This window comes from Filicampus tigris, chromosome 3, assembly GCF_054856515.1.
Source record: "Filicampus tigris isolate MCC_2025a chromosome 3, RoL_Ftig_1.0, whole genome shotgun sequence".
NCBI lineage: Eukaryota > Metazoa > Chordata > Actinopteri > Syngnathiformes > Syngnathidae > Filicampus > Filicampus tigris.
This window is the reverse complement of record NC_141219.1, coordinates 6364727-6380090: the sequence shown is the minus strand read 5'-3', so window position 1 is coordinate 6380090 and position 15364 is coordinate 6364727. Positions and strand designations below refer to the sequence as shown.

Below are 15364 nucleotides of genomic sequence, written 5' to 3'. Positions count from 1 at the left end.
GGGTGTGTGTTCAAATACATTTACAAGATGTTTAAGATGTTTGTAAATATGTTTAAATGTGCTTAAAGCATTCGGGAGGGGTAAAACTATTTCTTTTAAAGTTTTGTATGGTGTCTCGTTTTGTGCTATCGCGGACGGGTCTGTAATGTATCCCCTGTGCAACATGACTCATTCCTAACAAGTGCGGAATGATCGAGTGTCACACCCCCCACTGTGGGTGGTAAATATTTGGGCCCAGTGATTGACAGTGAATACCTCAAGCAACCCGATTACTCCATTTCTAAAGGGTCTCTAAAGTCAACCATATTGCTCAAATTTTGGAAAAGAATGCGGCTCTAAAGCCTTATAAAAATAGCTAAAGTGGCAATTCACGATACAAAACTACTAAGATGCATTTTCCTCGAGACTTCAGCTCAGTGAGGATTTAAAGTACACTCCAAAAACAGTTGGGTTAAAAATAACACAATTTGGGGTCAAAAATGTTTTTAGAATGTAGGATTTGTGCTCACAGGCTGAATTGATTTGATTAGATTTTTTTAAAGCGACAGATTCATAGATGAGGTAATAACAAAATTCAAATGTATATATAAAACATGCAAAACAGTTCATTTTAATAATAAAAGATAATCCACAGGTTAATATGTAGCCTTTAATGTAATTGTTAGAATTCATGAATAAATAACTTAATTGTCCTCTAACAATATAAACAATAACATGTTTTGTAAAATTATTTGTTTTACTTTTTATTTTATTTTTAATAATATTTCAATGATACAAAATTGTACAAAAATCATACACATCAGTTGCAATACATTCTATAACTAACCATAATTATGAAGTGCAAATAATTAAGTCGATGTATCTCTACCATCACTTGATTAACCGTGTCCAAAAACAAATCGTTTTAAAAAATGATCGATAAACAAACGTTACCCATCTTTAATTTTTTTTTTTTTTTATTTTATTTTTTTTACAGTTACTCTTGTTTTTACTTACGGTTTAATTCATTATCAACATGGTGACCATAATAATACACATACACATTTATTTTAAATAGATAAAAATAATTTACTGCATGAGTGGCACTTTTAAAATATCAAGGCCTTTCTATTTTTCTTGTTTTTATTGTACCAATTATACATGAGCAACTGGCCTGAATTAAATAAATTCAGTAAAATAACTGATATACTTTTTTCTTTTTTATGTGTCAAAACTTTGTACTGTGAACTGTGTATCTGTAAATGAAATTCTGAATTTTGACCGTAGGGGGCAGCGCGCCACTGCTCTCAATCCTTCCTTTTTTATTTACACTGTGAAGAAGAAACCACCTGTCAATCAAACTTGTTGCTTTTTTAGCAACTCTAACATCTCATTCCGGCAACACAATTGTTGTTTTGTGTACACCAAACAAACCGCTGTCATGAAATTCATCTTTCCCTCAACCTCATGTTCTATTTTTTCCCCCTCGGCAGAAGCACCAAGCATGAGAAATATGTGATTCCGGGTTTTGCGAAAACAACTAAAATTCTTCAAATTTCACCATTAACATAGCACTTGTATTTACATTTACTACTCACAGTAGTGAGTAACATTATAGGATGAACCTAAAATTGCACTATAACCAAAAAGTCCTAAAACATTCTTCTTCAACGTAACTTCAAAATTTCAGAGAAGGTCAAATTAAGTTCACTTTTAAAGGTTACAGCGCAATTCAGGTTCATTCTGAAATTCCACCTGAAAGCTGTGAGTGGCATATATTTACACTGTATTTTATTTCATTTTTTCAACAGATATTGCCGGTGAATCAGGCTCTGCCTGGCGACAAGCACACATCAAATATACTGGTTCTCACCTCGGCCGTGACATCATGAAAAGGTGTCGACGGGTACAGGAACCTGACTGGTAACTGATGATATGATCACTCCCGCTTTGTTTCCTTTGAGGGAGAAGTTCTCTGACACCAAAAGTTATGTGAGGAAAAAAGCTGAGAAGTCGTGAAAAAGAAGTCACAAATTACACAAACGATAAAAAGGGTGTCATTTGATAAGAATGGTCAAGCGTTTCATGCGTGAATGTCCCACAACACAAACATTTACAACGTCACGTTAAAATACACCAAAGCTAATAATATTGCTATTTTTCAATGATTATATACACACCAAATCTACCAAATGAAAGAATAGACTCTCTCCTTTCACCAGGAAAACAAAGTTGATTCCGCCTTTTTCCGTTCTTTTTATAATCAGCAGTAGAAAAAAAGGTAAACTGCACAAAATGGAGCTGTTTCTCCCAGTGGACTCACAAACTGTGCTGAGCTCATATTTAAATTGGGTATCACTGCCATCTACTGGTGCTTGTGCATCAATAAAGTTGTTTCCAAGTTTAATATTTACAATAGAGCAGCATCAGACACCTTTCGAAAAAAAATTATTTGACAAGTTGTTAATGGCAGTGAATGAGTTGGTTAATGTTTCAATCGAGGCTTGAGGGTTGCAAGCTTAGGTTATGGTTTCAAAAAAGGGGTGGGGTTTCAAATTTGGGTTTCAAGGCATGCCTGCTGTAGGGTTTCAAACAAGGGTTCGTCTTTCAAATTGGGGTTTCAAGCCTTGGATAGGGTGTTAAAGTAGCGTCAGGTTTTGGATTTTAATCCGTTGAGCCCGACAGAACAAGATGCCGGGTATAAGCGTGTGTCCGGGCTCTCCCTTACAGATAGGGGGAAAAGCTCGGTCATCTGGGAGGGACTCTGCCACTGCTCCTTCATGTTGAGAGGATCCAGATGAGGTGGCTCGGGCATTTGGTTAGGATGCTTCCTGGACGCCCCCCTGGTAATGTGTTACGAGCATGTCCCAACGGCAGGAGGCCCGGGGACGATCCATAACACGCTGGAGGGACTACGTCTCCACGCTGGCTTGGGAACGCCTTGGAATCTCCCCGGAAGAGTTGGAAGAGGTGGCTGGGGAGAGGAAAGTCGGGGCTTCCCCGCTAAAAGCTGTTGCGCCTGGGCCCGGACCCCAAATAGGGGATGAGTGGCTGATGGGTGGATGGACTTCAATCCACGGTTAGTTTTTCAAAATAAAGTTCAGGTTTCCAGTAAGGGTTTAGGCCTTCAATGTAGGGTTTCAAACTATGTTTTTTTTTTTAGAATTTTTAATGAGGGTTTTAAAACAGGCTTCGGATTTAGTCTGGATTAGGGTTTTAACCAAGGGCTATGTTTTTCTTGTAATACTACAATTCCCTTCTCCATTCCAGAACTTCAACCGAATTACAACAGAATTCTCTGAAATATCCAACGAGTTTCATAACATTACGATTATTGTTCTTCCACATGTGGAGAAACTGAGCAATTGACAAAACAGACCGCTTGCAGTAGTCAAGCGAATAGTTGCAGCGTCTGTTTGGGGGACTCATAAAATGGACCATGGCTGAGAAGAACAAGAATCCTCCCCGAGGTCTCCATCGAAGCATTCAAGATGAGCAGTCCTCCACGTAACCGATAGCACAGATGCTGCCTCGCAACTCCAAACGGAGCTTCTGTGAGCATTGCGAGTGAGTTTCAGGAGCCGGGCCAGACCGCGCAAAAACACGGGTCAAAGATGAGCTCCTCAGTGACACATCATGAAAATGATACACGGCACAACGTAACACAGGTGCATGTCTTTATATGTGACGGAAAAGATGTGGATCGATTGAAGTGATTTGCAAAATGAGGGATTCAAGACCGGGGTAGGTCTTCAAAGTAGGGTTTCAAGGCTGTATAAAGGTGTCGAACAGGAATTAGGATTACAAATTACGAATTGAGGTTTAAAGACAGGATTGGGGTTTGAAAATTAGGGTTTTAAAATGTGCTTAGTGGCTCAAAACAGGTGGTAAATTATGGTTTTCAAGATAGTGTTTGTCTTTCAAATTAGGGTTTCAAGTCAGAGTTAGGGTTTCAGAATTGAGGTTTAAAGCCATACTTTTGAAAATGCTGAGTCGTAAATAACAAAATTTGTGTAAAGAAAATGGACTCAACTTTCAATTTTTTTCTATAAAACAAAATAGTGGATGAGTCCACTTTTTATTAGCCAAATTGTTGTTTTTGTTTTTGCTTTTTAATCCAGCTGTTTTACGGGTGCAGGGTTCTGGCTTCAAAGCAGAGTTTTAGGTCGCAAATTAGGGGTTTCGCAGTTAGGGCTTCAAGACGGGGTTAGAGTTTGAAATGATGAGTATTTCAGATTTCATGGTTTCAAACGAGGGTTAGGGTCTCATATCAGCGTTTCAAGGCAGGGTTACAAATTAGAATTTCAAATCCGGGATTCGAGTTTAGAAATGGGAAATTAGGGTGTCAAATAAGGAGTTTATGTTATGATTTTCAAACAGGTTTTACGGTTTCAAAGTAGGATTCAAGACAGGTTTAGGGATCAAACGAGGGTTACTATGGGTACGTATTCAAAATCCATAATTTGATGATTAGGGTTTCAAACCCAGGTGGACTACGGGTTAGGTTTCAAGCTTTCAAAGTCAGTTTTCAAGTTTAGGTTTTAAAGAAGGGTTGCAGGACAGGGTTAGGATTTAAAATCAGGGTTTCATACACTGGTTGAGGTTTTGAAAATGAGGGCTGTGCTAGCTTGTGTCACCTAAACTCAGTTTGCATTTGAGATTGCGAGCGCGTTGTAGCATTTCCGTTGCAGATTATGTTGCGTTTGCGTATCGCGTTACGAAACACGTCCCAACAGCACAACTCGTATTTTCAGCCACTCGCAGCAACACCTGCCGCAGGAAGCGGGCAAACCACGAAGAATTTATCCCGCCTGCCAGGACCGCTGAAGTGATGTGATATGATATCATAAATCATATGCTATTATATGATATGGAAATATGTGTGGCATTCTTACATGTCTTCCGCTACAGAAAATAGTCCTGGCAGGATCAAGAGAAGGAAATGAAATTCTCTTCACGGATGGTTTACGTGACACACTTTTCAACACAAAGCAGGAAGCTACAATCTTGCTAGCTGTGTAAATGCTGAAAAGTGTGTTATTTAGAGTAAAAGCAATTACTGCTGCAAGTTTACATTGTTATTTATTCCATCGTATTAATGAATATTCTTCTGACAAAATAAGCAGATTTCGGAGGGACTAAACATACACAAAAACCAATGGAACTTTGCACGCGCATTGGTTGTGGTGAACGTTTTTCGATTTTCTGGCTCTGCTCAATTACCCCATAAATACTTGAATCTCACAATTATATTTTCTCGAATGCGTAAATCTCAGCATTCACATTTTAAGACACGATTTCACAGTGAAGGCTGGAACCCTTTTTGCTGTTACACCACAAATAATTGAATCTCACAGTTGCACGTGTGAATTCTGATCGGCGCCGATTTTATTTAAAACTGCGTGCTGACTGGTGGAGGCCTTCAATGTGCCCTTCCTTCGTTCCAACTTTCCTCCCTTTCACTCATCCTTCCGTTTACTTTCCTTCATTCCTTCTTGGTGTCCTCCCATTCTTTCATGCACCATTTCCTTCCTTCCTTGCAACCTTCTTCACCCTCCCCCATCCTTGCTCCCACTTTTCTCAATTCCTTCTTTTGCTCCCTTCCATTCTTTCATGCAACTTTTTCTTCCTTCCTTTCTTCCTCCCTTGGTTCCATTCCTCCATGCACCCTTTTCTTCCTTCCTTCCCTTTCACACAACCCTTCTTTACTTGCTTCCACCCTAACCTCCTTCCATCCGTCTATCCTTCCTTCTTTCCTTCCACCATTCTACCCTTTCATGCATCCTTCCTTCCCTTCTTTCGTCTTTTATTTCATTTTTTCATTTCTTACCTGCCTCAGCCCCACCTTCCTCGATCCCTTCTACGTAATTAAAAAAAAAAGAAAGTGTTTGTAATTTGATAATGCGTTCGTATGAATGCTTGTCTCAGCATGCATACGCCTAGAAAATGCATTGTTGTGAATGTTATTTTTTCCACACAGAACACTAACTCTGCATGCTTGAATGCACATGCAAACCTGAATTAATTGCACATACTGACACGTGCACGTCAGCATTGTCACGGTCGCATTTTGGGCTATATTTAGTCCTAATCGAAATGCGGAGCACTTTAACACCTAAAGTGTAAACCATTCAAGCACGGAGCATGCAAACTGAGCGAGGAGTGTCACGTTAGCTGCTCTCACGCCGTCCACGCGCACGCGACAACTGAGCGTATACGCGCGCGCACGCACGACCTCGTGTGGGCGTTCCGAGTCGCTCGCACATCTCTGCCCACAGCTTTCCACGCGTGCTCTCGTGATGCCGAGAGCTGATTGGTGCCAAATGCGCACGACCGGCTCTCCCTCCCGGCTTTTCTCACTCGCTCATTCAGTTCGCGTTGGACTACCTGCCTCACACTCACACGAGTGGACCTCACCTGAGGGGGGGGGTCCAGGATGCGCGCGCACTGCGTGATGATGGCAATATTTGGCGCACTTTTACATCCCGCGCCCACTTTTAGGAGCCGCCGGGAGGTGTGAGCTCACCCCTGAAGCCACCATCATCACGACCACCACCATGGACTGTCTGCTTCTTATCATTTGGAGTCTACCCATGCCGCTGGTCGGCTGCGCCCCAGTTCGGTTACTCTCCACCTTGCTGACCTGGAGCCTCATCAAGGTATTGATTCAAAATGTATTGCACATGCGATTTATGGTATTTGGAGTTGTCTGACTTTTCCTCTTTCAGGGAATAATTCTTTCCAACCTCATAGAATAACACCCTTTATAAATATCATCACATGCAGCTCTAAATGCTAATGGGAGGTCCCCAGTTTGCTAACTTGTAATTTATGTCATTTATGTATCACCTGTTGCTATACCTGTCTGTGTATGCGCATTTTTTTTTTTTTTTTGCAGACTCTGCACATATGCTGCACACACGCCTCCCTGCACAGTGTGTCGGCCAACTACTTCTCTTCCTCTTCTTCGTCCAGCAGCCACGGGTTAAATCATGGTGAGTGCTCCACTTGCTGCTGTTGTCCAGATGGTATGGCTGTTTAGTTATCACACATATCCACAAAAAGCCATAACAGTAAACACTGCAGTCGTTAGGCTTTAGATTTAAAGTTTCGAGACAAGAGTAGGGTTTGAAAGTAGGGTTTCCACTCCAACTAGTGTTAGAACTTCATGGTATTGTTTCAAACCGGTCTTCGAATCAAGAACCTTTGTTGTCATTGTGAGGACATAGTGAAATGACAAATTATGAACATATAGTATTAGTGTTTCAAGCAAACGTTGGGGCTTGTTCTTGTCTTTGTTTACGACGCATAAAATGTTCACAGGTTAATGGAAAAATATACATAAACATCTGTAATTAAGACAATTTTGAATTATATATAATAAACAGAAAACATTTTTTTTTAATAGGCACATTTTTTTTCTAGATTTTTCAAATATAATATTTGCATTTGAGGAGCTACTTTGTAAAACAGCCAAAGGTTGTCGCTAGCTAGATGGTGCGGCGTAAGTTGCGCCGAGCTTGTCTCAACCTCCGACTATAACCGCACGTAGGTGACGTGAGCGCATTGCTTCACGTTAATCGTGTTTGAAATCAACCCAACAAAAATTTTTGAGACCATCAGTTATGGGTAAAACTTAAATATCTGTGATTCTTAGTTTTACTATTCAGTGTGTTTTGATTCATCAGATCAGATCAGAATTTTCCTTTGGTTTTTACTATGGAATTTTTGAAAATTAGTCATCACTCATCAAATTTAAGATCAGAGGGTTTTGTTACCTTTGAGTTATACGGTGAAAAATATCTTTTTACCTCTGCATAGCTTATATTGTTGCTTTAAAACATTATGCAGTTAATAATGGTTTTAATACGGTGTCATATTTTGCATTTCCATTACCCGAAAAACCGATTTTTAGAGGTCTCACAATAAACAACAAACATAACCTTTTGGCTCAAGTATGGTAACGGTTCGGAGTCCTCAAAGAGAAAATTAGCAGTGTGACAACGTTGGGATCACGCAGGTTCGTGAGGTCCCCCAAAAAATGTGCTCCGCGCACTCTGGGATTCCCTCTTTGCCAAGTTGCACGGTAGGGACTATTTATAAACTTTGATTTATTGGGGGCTGGGCAGAAAAAGACAGCAGGCTGCTCCCAGTGTTGAAGTGTGAGAGGAAACAGTGAATGAAGCTCACTGTAGCCTAGTCGTTAATTTGAAACATTTATTTGCTATGACAGGCACGGGAATTGAAGCTATGATATGTTTGCTAGCTCCCATCTCCTGTTTTGAACCGTATCAGACGTACACTCAGTGTTACGTACTTGACGTCCGATGGGTCAGCCGTACGATTGGAGGAGGCGGGAGGTTACTCGGTACATCGCCATTCAGCTTAACTAAAACAACATACGACAGATTACTTTTTTTTTCTTTTTTTTTTTTTTTTTTTTTTTTAGGAAATACATCAGTCTGAATTATTATTATAACATCTGATAGCCTGAGGCTCAGTCTCACTGTATTTGTTTATGGCAGTTACACTTCCTGTCCTTTACCCGATGTGTTCTGCGTGGGAACATTCTGGAATGAAAAATCTTAATATGACTTGATGTATTGTTGCGTCCCAAGTATAACTCTAACGTAGTAATTGATAATGATGCTGATTTTTTTTTTTCCCCCCTGTGGAACCCATCCTGAGCTATTTTCTGAAAACGAACCTATTCGTGTCTTTTTATGCTCTCTCTGAAATGCTTTGTGACTACCACAAGATCCCGCCATTGCCATCTCTAAATGAGAATTAGTGTGAAGGCCTTATGCTAATAGCGCCAACTACTGCCGAGGAGCACTTACTCGACGTCAGATTTTTTTCCCCTTCAGTATCGATGGCGGGTGTCGGCAGCCTCCACGAGTAAGCGATACCTTCAAATGAGGCCGTTATCGGCCCGATACGATACCTTGTATTGATACTCGCCCATCGCTAGTAATGATTTACGGTGTTTGGAATAATATATAAGTGTGTTGGGATCATTTGTGGTATATTTGGGTTTTAAACTTTAATATAGGCAATTTCTTTTTTCCTCACAATGGACATTAGCGCACAGTGCCTCTCCACCGCTAATTGCGGGGGATTACTGTAATCCTGAAGAGGAAGTTTACATTATAATGTTTACAGTCAGTACATCTTACACAAAATTCCAATTCACCAATGAACAAAGGAATACATAGAAAGTCTCTCCCCTGAACTGCTTGCAGCTTGCTCAACAGCAAATTGACAGTATCCACGAAGTAAACTGGCAATCGTAAAATCATAATTTTGGTCCAAAACGTTTTTGGGTTTTTTTTTGCGCCGTTGATCGTTGTAGTCTATCTCTCCTCATTTTAGGCAAAAAGACAAACTAGATTGATTGCCAGTCAATCACAGGATACAAAAGAAGTGCCACCAACAAGGGATAAATAGCACCAAGGTGCAAAACCTCCTCAAAGACAAGCAACACATACATTCTCAGAGGGCTTTATTGAACTTTTAAGAGGTTCAATGTCCTGTCACTTAGGTTGTATTGTTTTATGGATTCTGCTTTTGGGTCTTTGACACAGCTAGTGGGCACACATCTTTTTAGCACTAGAAAAGATGAAGTCACTCTAGAGTCCAAGTAGTCCTGTGGGACTTACTGTATCCGTCTGTTCCCTTAGAAGGGTCTGGTAGGTGCTTTCGAAAGGACTAGAGGGTGACACGGGAGTGAAAATTCACCCATCCCAATCCCACAGGAAAAATCCTGTACCGTCACATCCCGGACCAAAGTAAAAAAAAAAAAAAAAATCCTTTCTCGTCTTGTCCCGGTGAAAAGAACTCCCATCCCGTCCTGGTCCTGTTCAGAACGGCTCCCACTTGTACCACTTGACATTTTGGAGGTCCGCTACATAAAAAAAAAAAAAAACAGTGCGTTACACTCTCTTCGTCATGGACTTTCCTATGTTACTGGATAATCCCGCTGTCGTCTACTCCCATGAACCTTTTATCCTGTACTGTCCCAATACCCGTGATTAAAGGTAAAGTTGACTCCTGAAAAAAATTCAGCCTCTATAGGACCTTTCTTCTGCTTTAACGGACAAATAGCGGTCATGTGAAAAAAACCCCTCAAGAACTAAGACTCTCAATGGTTTTGTTTTTGTGCCCTTGACTTTCACACTTTAGGAACACACCTCTTGGTTTTAGCCCTAGAAAAGCTAAAGGAAAAGACAATGTACATGACTTGCGGTCCTCTGTTGCCCTCAGATTACGCCTTTGCTACACCAGTGGAGGTGGACGCTCAGGGACAATACCTGAGCCACGATGTGAGCTGGCATGGCCGACGCAGAAGGAGGTCGGCGTTGCGGTCCTCGTCTGTGCACTACCGCCTCTCTGTCTTCGGACAGGATCTGCACCTTGACCTGCAGCCGTCCTCGGTGGTCGGCCCGGGCTTCACAGTGCAGACACTGGGCTCAGACGGCATCGCCAAAGTGACCAGAGGCGACGGCTTCCGCGACTGCCTCTATCAAGGATTTATTCGGGACCTGTCGTCGTCCTCGGCAGCCATATCGACGTGCTCGGGCCTGGTAGGTCTTCTATTGTTGTTACATTCACTGTTCCCTGGACTGTGATGCCTCGTATGACTTGAAGTCATGTTGCGCTGTGGTGTTTTAAATTGCACTGCCAGCTGGTAGCCTGGCGTGTGCAATACAACGGAGGTGACGGTCGTTAAGTCGCAAGTCTTCGTTTTCAAGGGCGCCGCCAGTTACTTTGGACAAAATCAAAGCGTGTCAAGTTCAGAACCCACTCAATTTCAAGCCAGTTGAGTTAATTGGTTACTTGGGTTAAGCAAGTCATAAGTCAAATCATACAGTCATCACAAATATTAGCCAGTGCCACTTTGTACTCAGTATCTGTACTTGCAATAGTTAGCTTTACAAACACAGTTGCTGGTTAGCTAAACTGTGAAGTTAATAGGGGTGGGGACGATAATCGTTTTTTTTGATGCGTCGTTCGGCGCATTGAAAAGATTCTGAATCGATTCATAGGTTTTAATAATCGATATTTAAAACTTAAATGAAAAAATAAAAAGCGTGCGCAAGTGATTAAGTGCGTTTGTACGTCAGATGTCTGTGCTAGGCTAAGCTAATACATGACAAGATGATGGAACAAGCAAAACCTCAATTGAGCACAGTCGAGTCAAGGTGTGAAATAGAAATCATCGCTCTTCTTTGAGTTTTTTTGTTTTTAAAAAGGTGTAAAAAAATGTCAGCCAACGTAGTGATGCAACGGAATCGGAATTGAATCGAATCATAGGCCTTTGAATCGGAATTGAATCGAATCGTGGGGTACCCATAGATTCCCACCCCTAGAAGTTAATGTGTCTTACCTGACTTTGTGGCTTTGATAATGACTTATGAAGTTACATGTCGCTGTCGTTGCGTGTCTTACCTTTGAGTTGCAAAACTGGCACACCCCAAACCAGCCCCAGTCGATTGTTACTTGCTGTAATGGAGAAGCGACAGAAGCTATTCCAAGCGAGGCCGGTGCAGAGCGGGGAGCTAGGCCGGAAAAGTGGCCGTAGTGAAGGCATACGGGTTTGGGGGTCAACAAATAGGCGGCTGGCAGCCCAAATGCCGCCAAAAGGCTAGTGGGTACTTTCAAAAGACATTACAAAGACAAAAGTTGAATGAATATTGACATCTCCCTCCATCTCTTTCTCCAAGTACTATGGTCTGTGTGTGTGTGTGTGTGGTGTGAGACTGCATCCCACCCGTGCTTTTATGCAGCTCTCCTGCCAAGAATCTTTGGATTAACTACAAAATAAGGAGCGACTGCATTCAAGGCTGCCGGGGGTGGGGGGGGGGGGGGGCGGATTAAGGTGGGATTACAAACAATGCGGCAGAGGAAGAAAGACACATGAGAGGGAAGAAAAGAGGGTGACATCATGAAGGGCGAGCGAGAGAGCGCGAGTGAGAGAAAGTGTTGCGCAGGGATAATGTGGAGCCATTGTCCAGCCTTGGAAGCTCCCAGGGAGGTCGTATCGTCTCTTTTGAAAGATGGACTGTTCATGTCAAAAGGGCTTTGGGGAGAACAAAATGGGGCGAGAGCAAGCAAAGAGGAGAGAGGAAGAATAAGAGCCCCTCGTTTTTCATGTTGTTGTCTTTTATTAAAGAGGGGAAGTCAGCTGGGGCTTCTGGACTTGAACCAACGCTCCAGCACTCCGGGTCGGGGGGGGTCAAACAGATGGAAGTGTTGCAAATGAGACGGTATTAAGAGAAGCGCTCGATGATGAGAGATTACGTCCCACAGAGCCTTGTTAATTGTGCACACTTTGTAATTGCTTTCTGCGTGTCCTTAAAAGGCTCGGCACTTGAGCGAAGTGAACTTGTCAGTGGGGCTCTTGCGCTGAGAGAATGATGATGATGAAACAGGAAAAGAGTTTTTCTCACGTACGGGTTACTGAGCCATTTGAACCCCACATTGTCCGTCCTTTGATGTACTCTGAGGTGGCGTCTCGAGTTTTTTTCTACTCTAGTAAATCTACAAGTAAAAGTAAAAGTGTCCCCCAAAATGTCAATTTTCAATCAATCAAAGTGCATTATTTGATATAAGGCATTAAAATGCTTAAATGAAGGGGATGCCAATCGATATGTCATCACAGTGTGAGTCCAACCTCTATCGCCATTCTAATGTCCTTTGTTCCTCCACCACGTTCCCCTGCTCCCGTCGTTGACACGGCGCCGCAAGTTGTGACTCCTGCGAGATCACAGACTCGAACCTACGAATCACGTCTGCCCTTACCGCGCACCCCGGACTCCCTGTGGCGGGAAAGGGCTTCTCCTGCCTGCCCCTCCATATTGATGGCGGCTGCTGTGCAGCATGTTAGTGGGGGACTGTTACTCTACTGTGTGACCAATCTAGACGAGGGGAGTCAAACTCATTTTTTGTCGCATTGTAGTGTCCCTCGGATGGCCTACACATAGCAAATTGATGGATAGCTAGTTTTGAAATGAGAAGGTATTCAATGATTATTTGTTCATCATTTTTTTTCAATTTAAAGGAGGGATTGGTAACACAAATGCTTGCAATATCTCATACCTCTACGGAAGAGGATTAGGGCCGGTGGGGGGGGAAAAAATAGGTTGGCGAGATTCTCACTTTTATCTCAGAATTCTGACTCAAAAGTGAGAATTCTGACTTTATTCTCAGAATTCAGACTTTGGAATTCCGACTTTAAAGTGAAAATTCTCACTTCAAAGGCAGAATTCTGAGAATAAAGTCAGAATTCTCACTTTTCAGAATTCCCACTTTAAAGTCAGAATTCTCAGAATACAGTCAGAATTCCGACTTTAAAGTAAGAATTCTGAGAATAAAGTCAGGGCATCAACTAAAATGACTTTCTGACTTTAATGACTTTAATGTCAGAATTCTGAGAATAAAGTCAGAATTTTGACTTTAAAGTTGGAATTCTGACTTTAAAGTCAGAAATCTGAGAATAAAGTCAGAATTCTGAAATAAAAGTGAGAATCTTACCGACCATAAATACCCCGCCTCACCCCACCCCCAACCCCCATGGCCCTAATCCTCTTCCGTATACCTCAGTGTTGTTAAAAGTGAAGACAATTTGCAAGAAACTTGAATTTGACACACACGAATTGCCTTCGCGGGCCAACATAAAATTATGTCACAGGCCGCAACTGGCCCCCGGGCCTTGCGTTTGACACCCGTGATCTAGACTGTTTAACTATATTTAGACATGTAGTAGAATTACAGTCTTCATCCAGAGTGTATATGCATTGATACATCTGCCAATCCCAACACGCAGGCTCCTTTTATACTGCCTTCCCAGAATAATGAGAAATTGATTTATTCATTTATTCTCTTTTGGACAGAAGTCGCCAAAGCGAGATATTGCCATACCTGAACAGCTATTGCATCTTTGCACTTTCAAATAAGAGCCCCTTAAACAAATCTAAACTGTCTTTTTTCAACTTTTACTGATCGTTCATTCACACAGCATATCAATGCTTCTGCCAAGTGCAATTACTGTATTTCTTCTCATCTCTTTTGGGACAGAACTCCCCAGAGCGAGACATTGCCACTTGTGTTTAGCCGTACTGACCATCTGAGCCATCTTTTTGCTGACTTTAAGTGTTTGTCCATGCATATATTAATTCCTTTTCCAAGCACGATGGACAAGCCCGTTTCACGGTGCCTTCCTTGCAGGGAAGCCAGCGACAAAGGGGTTGCAACAATTGCTTTCGACATTGATGTGTGAGCAGTGAGTGTCGGGTGTTCAACTTGATAATGGCTATTTCTGCCATCTTCCAAAATAATATTGGAGGTGGAATGTCACCCGTGTATAAGGAGTTTAACACGCAAGACTTACTGCCCACTTTCATGTTGAAAGCCCTGTTTGCACTGATGTCCCCACTCTACTATCTGAAAGCGCTAAGCCGCATCGGCTGTGTGAAGGCGCAGTATTTGAATTGGACTCCAAATGCAGGCTCTACCGTTAAACTCGGATGCACCGATTTACTTTTAAGTGGCTTGTGTTTTGCGCTTTGAAGAGTAAGCGACAATTGCTTACCTCACAAAACCCGTCTTGGATTGCCTGAGTAAAAGGGGCAGGACTATGGTATCTGGACAGTTTACCAGCAGAATTCTGAAATACATTTCATATATTTCAACTTTTACGGGTGACTTTTTTGGTGGGGCGGGGCAACAAGTGACACATCAGTGAGTGATCTCAGGCCAGCATTCGGCTCATTTGTACCTGTCTACTTTGTGTAGAGGCCAACAAATTGGGCCGTCCCCCTTCTCTCAGTCCCGGAGCCGCTCCCTGGTGGTCCGCATGCCGACAGTGATGTAGTGCCCGCTGTTAGATGCCAGCTTGAGAGGAGGAAAGCGGAGGGGGTGCGTGGTTGGGTTCTTAGAATGGCTGAGGGTTGCCGTGTGTTTGTGTACGTCCTTTGTCGTTTTTCTCAAACAAGACTAATGGGCTGTGCGAAGGACTTCAAGTGGATGCAAAGTGAAGCCATACATCAAAATAAGAACCACTAGTGTTGTGTTTTCCTGAAGTAGTACAATAATGGAATTTGTTGGCCGTGTTGTTAAATAAAGTACCAAATTTGATTTTTTCTATCTACAGACATGTTTCCACGGGCAGAGGCTTGTCCCATTTCTAGTGCCCAATCAAGAGAGGTTCCAAAAGTGCTGTGAACCTAGCCTAACACCGCAGGCAAATGCGACCCAGCTCGGATTTTTTTGCCCACATGCGACCTGTATCTGACTTTTTTATGACAGTCTGAACGGCTCAATTTCGATTTTTTTTCAAATGCGACCTGGGTCGCTTTCATATGTGGTCCTAGATCGGATACGTAGC

At 42.2% G+C, this 15364-nt stretch overlaps 1 protein-coding gene and 1 long non-coding RNA gene across 4 annotated transcripts in view; one reads left to right on the top strand and one right to left on the bottom strand.

Annotated features, from left to right (window-relative positions):
• adamts18 (ADAM metallopeptidase with thrombospondin type 1 motif, 18) overlaps positions 1-15364 on the top strand; it is a 73348-nt gene that overhangs the window by 8390 nt on the left and 49594 nt on the right. For 2 of the 3 annotated variants that reach the window (XM_086025806.1, XM_086025807.1), the window contains exons 3-6: positions 1791-1902; positions 6481-6638; positions 6878-6974; positions 10243-10562. In XM_086025806.1, coding sequence (XP_085881932.1) covers positions 6537-6638; positions 6878-6974; positions 10243-10562 — 519 coding nt within the window. In that variant the 5' untranslated portion in view covers positions 1791-1902; positions 6481-6536. The remainder of the gene's footprint in view (positions 1-1790; positions 1903-6480; positions 6639-6877; positions 6975-10242; positions 10563-15364) is intronic. The other variant, XM_086025808.1, reaches the window with a different exon arrangement.
• Positions 9486-11696, bottom strand: LOC147149684 (uncharacterized). The gene is made up of 3 exons (XR_015086180.1): positions 11428-11696; positions 10290-10744; positions 9486-9883 (listed from the first exon to the last, which is right to left on the bottom strand). It is a non-coding gene; the product is annotated as an uncharacterized LOC147149684 (long non-coding RNA).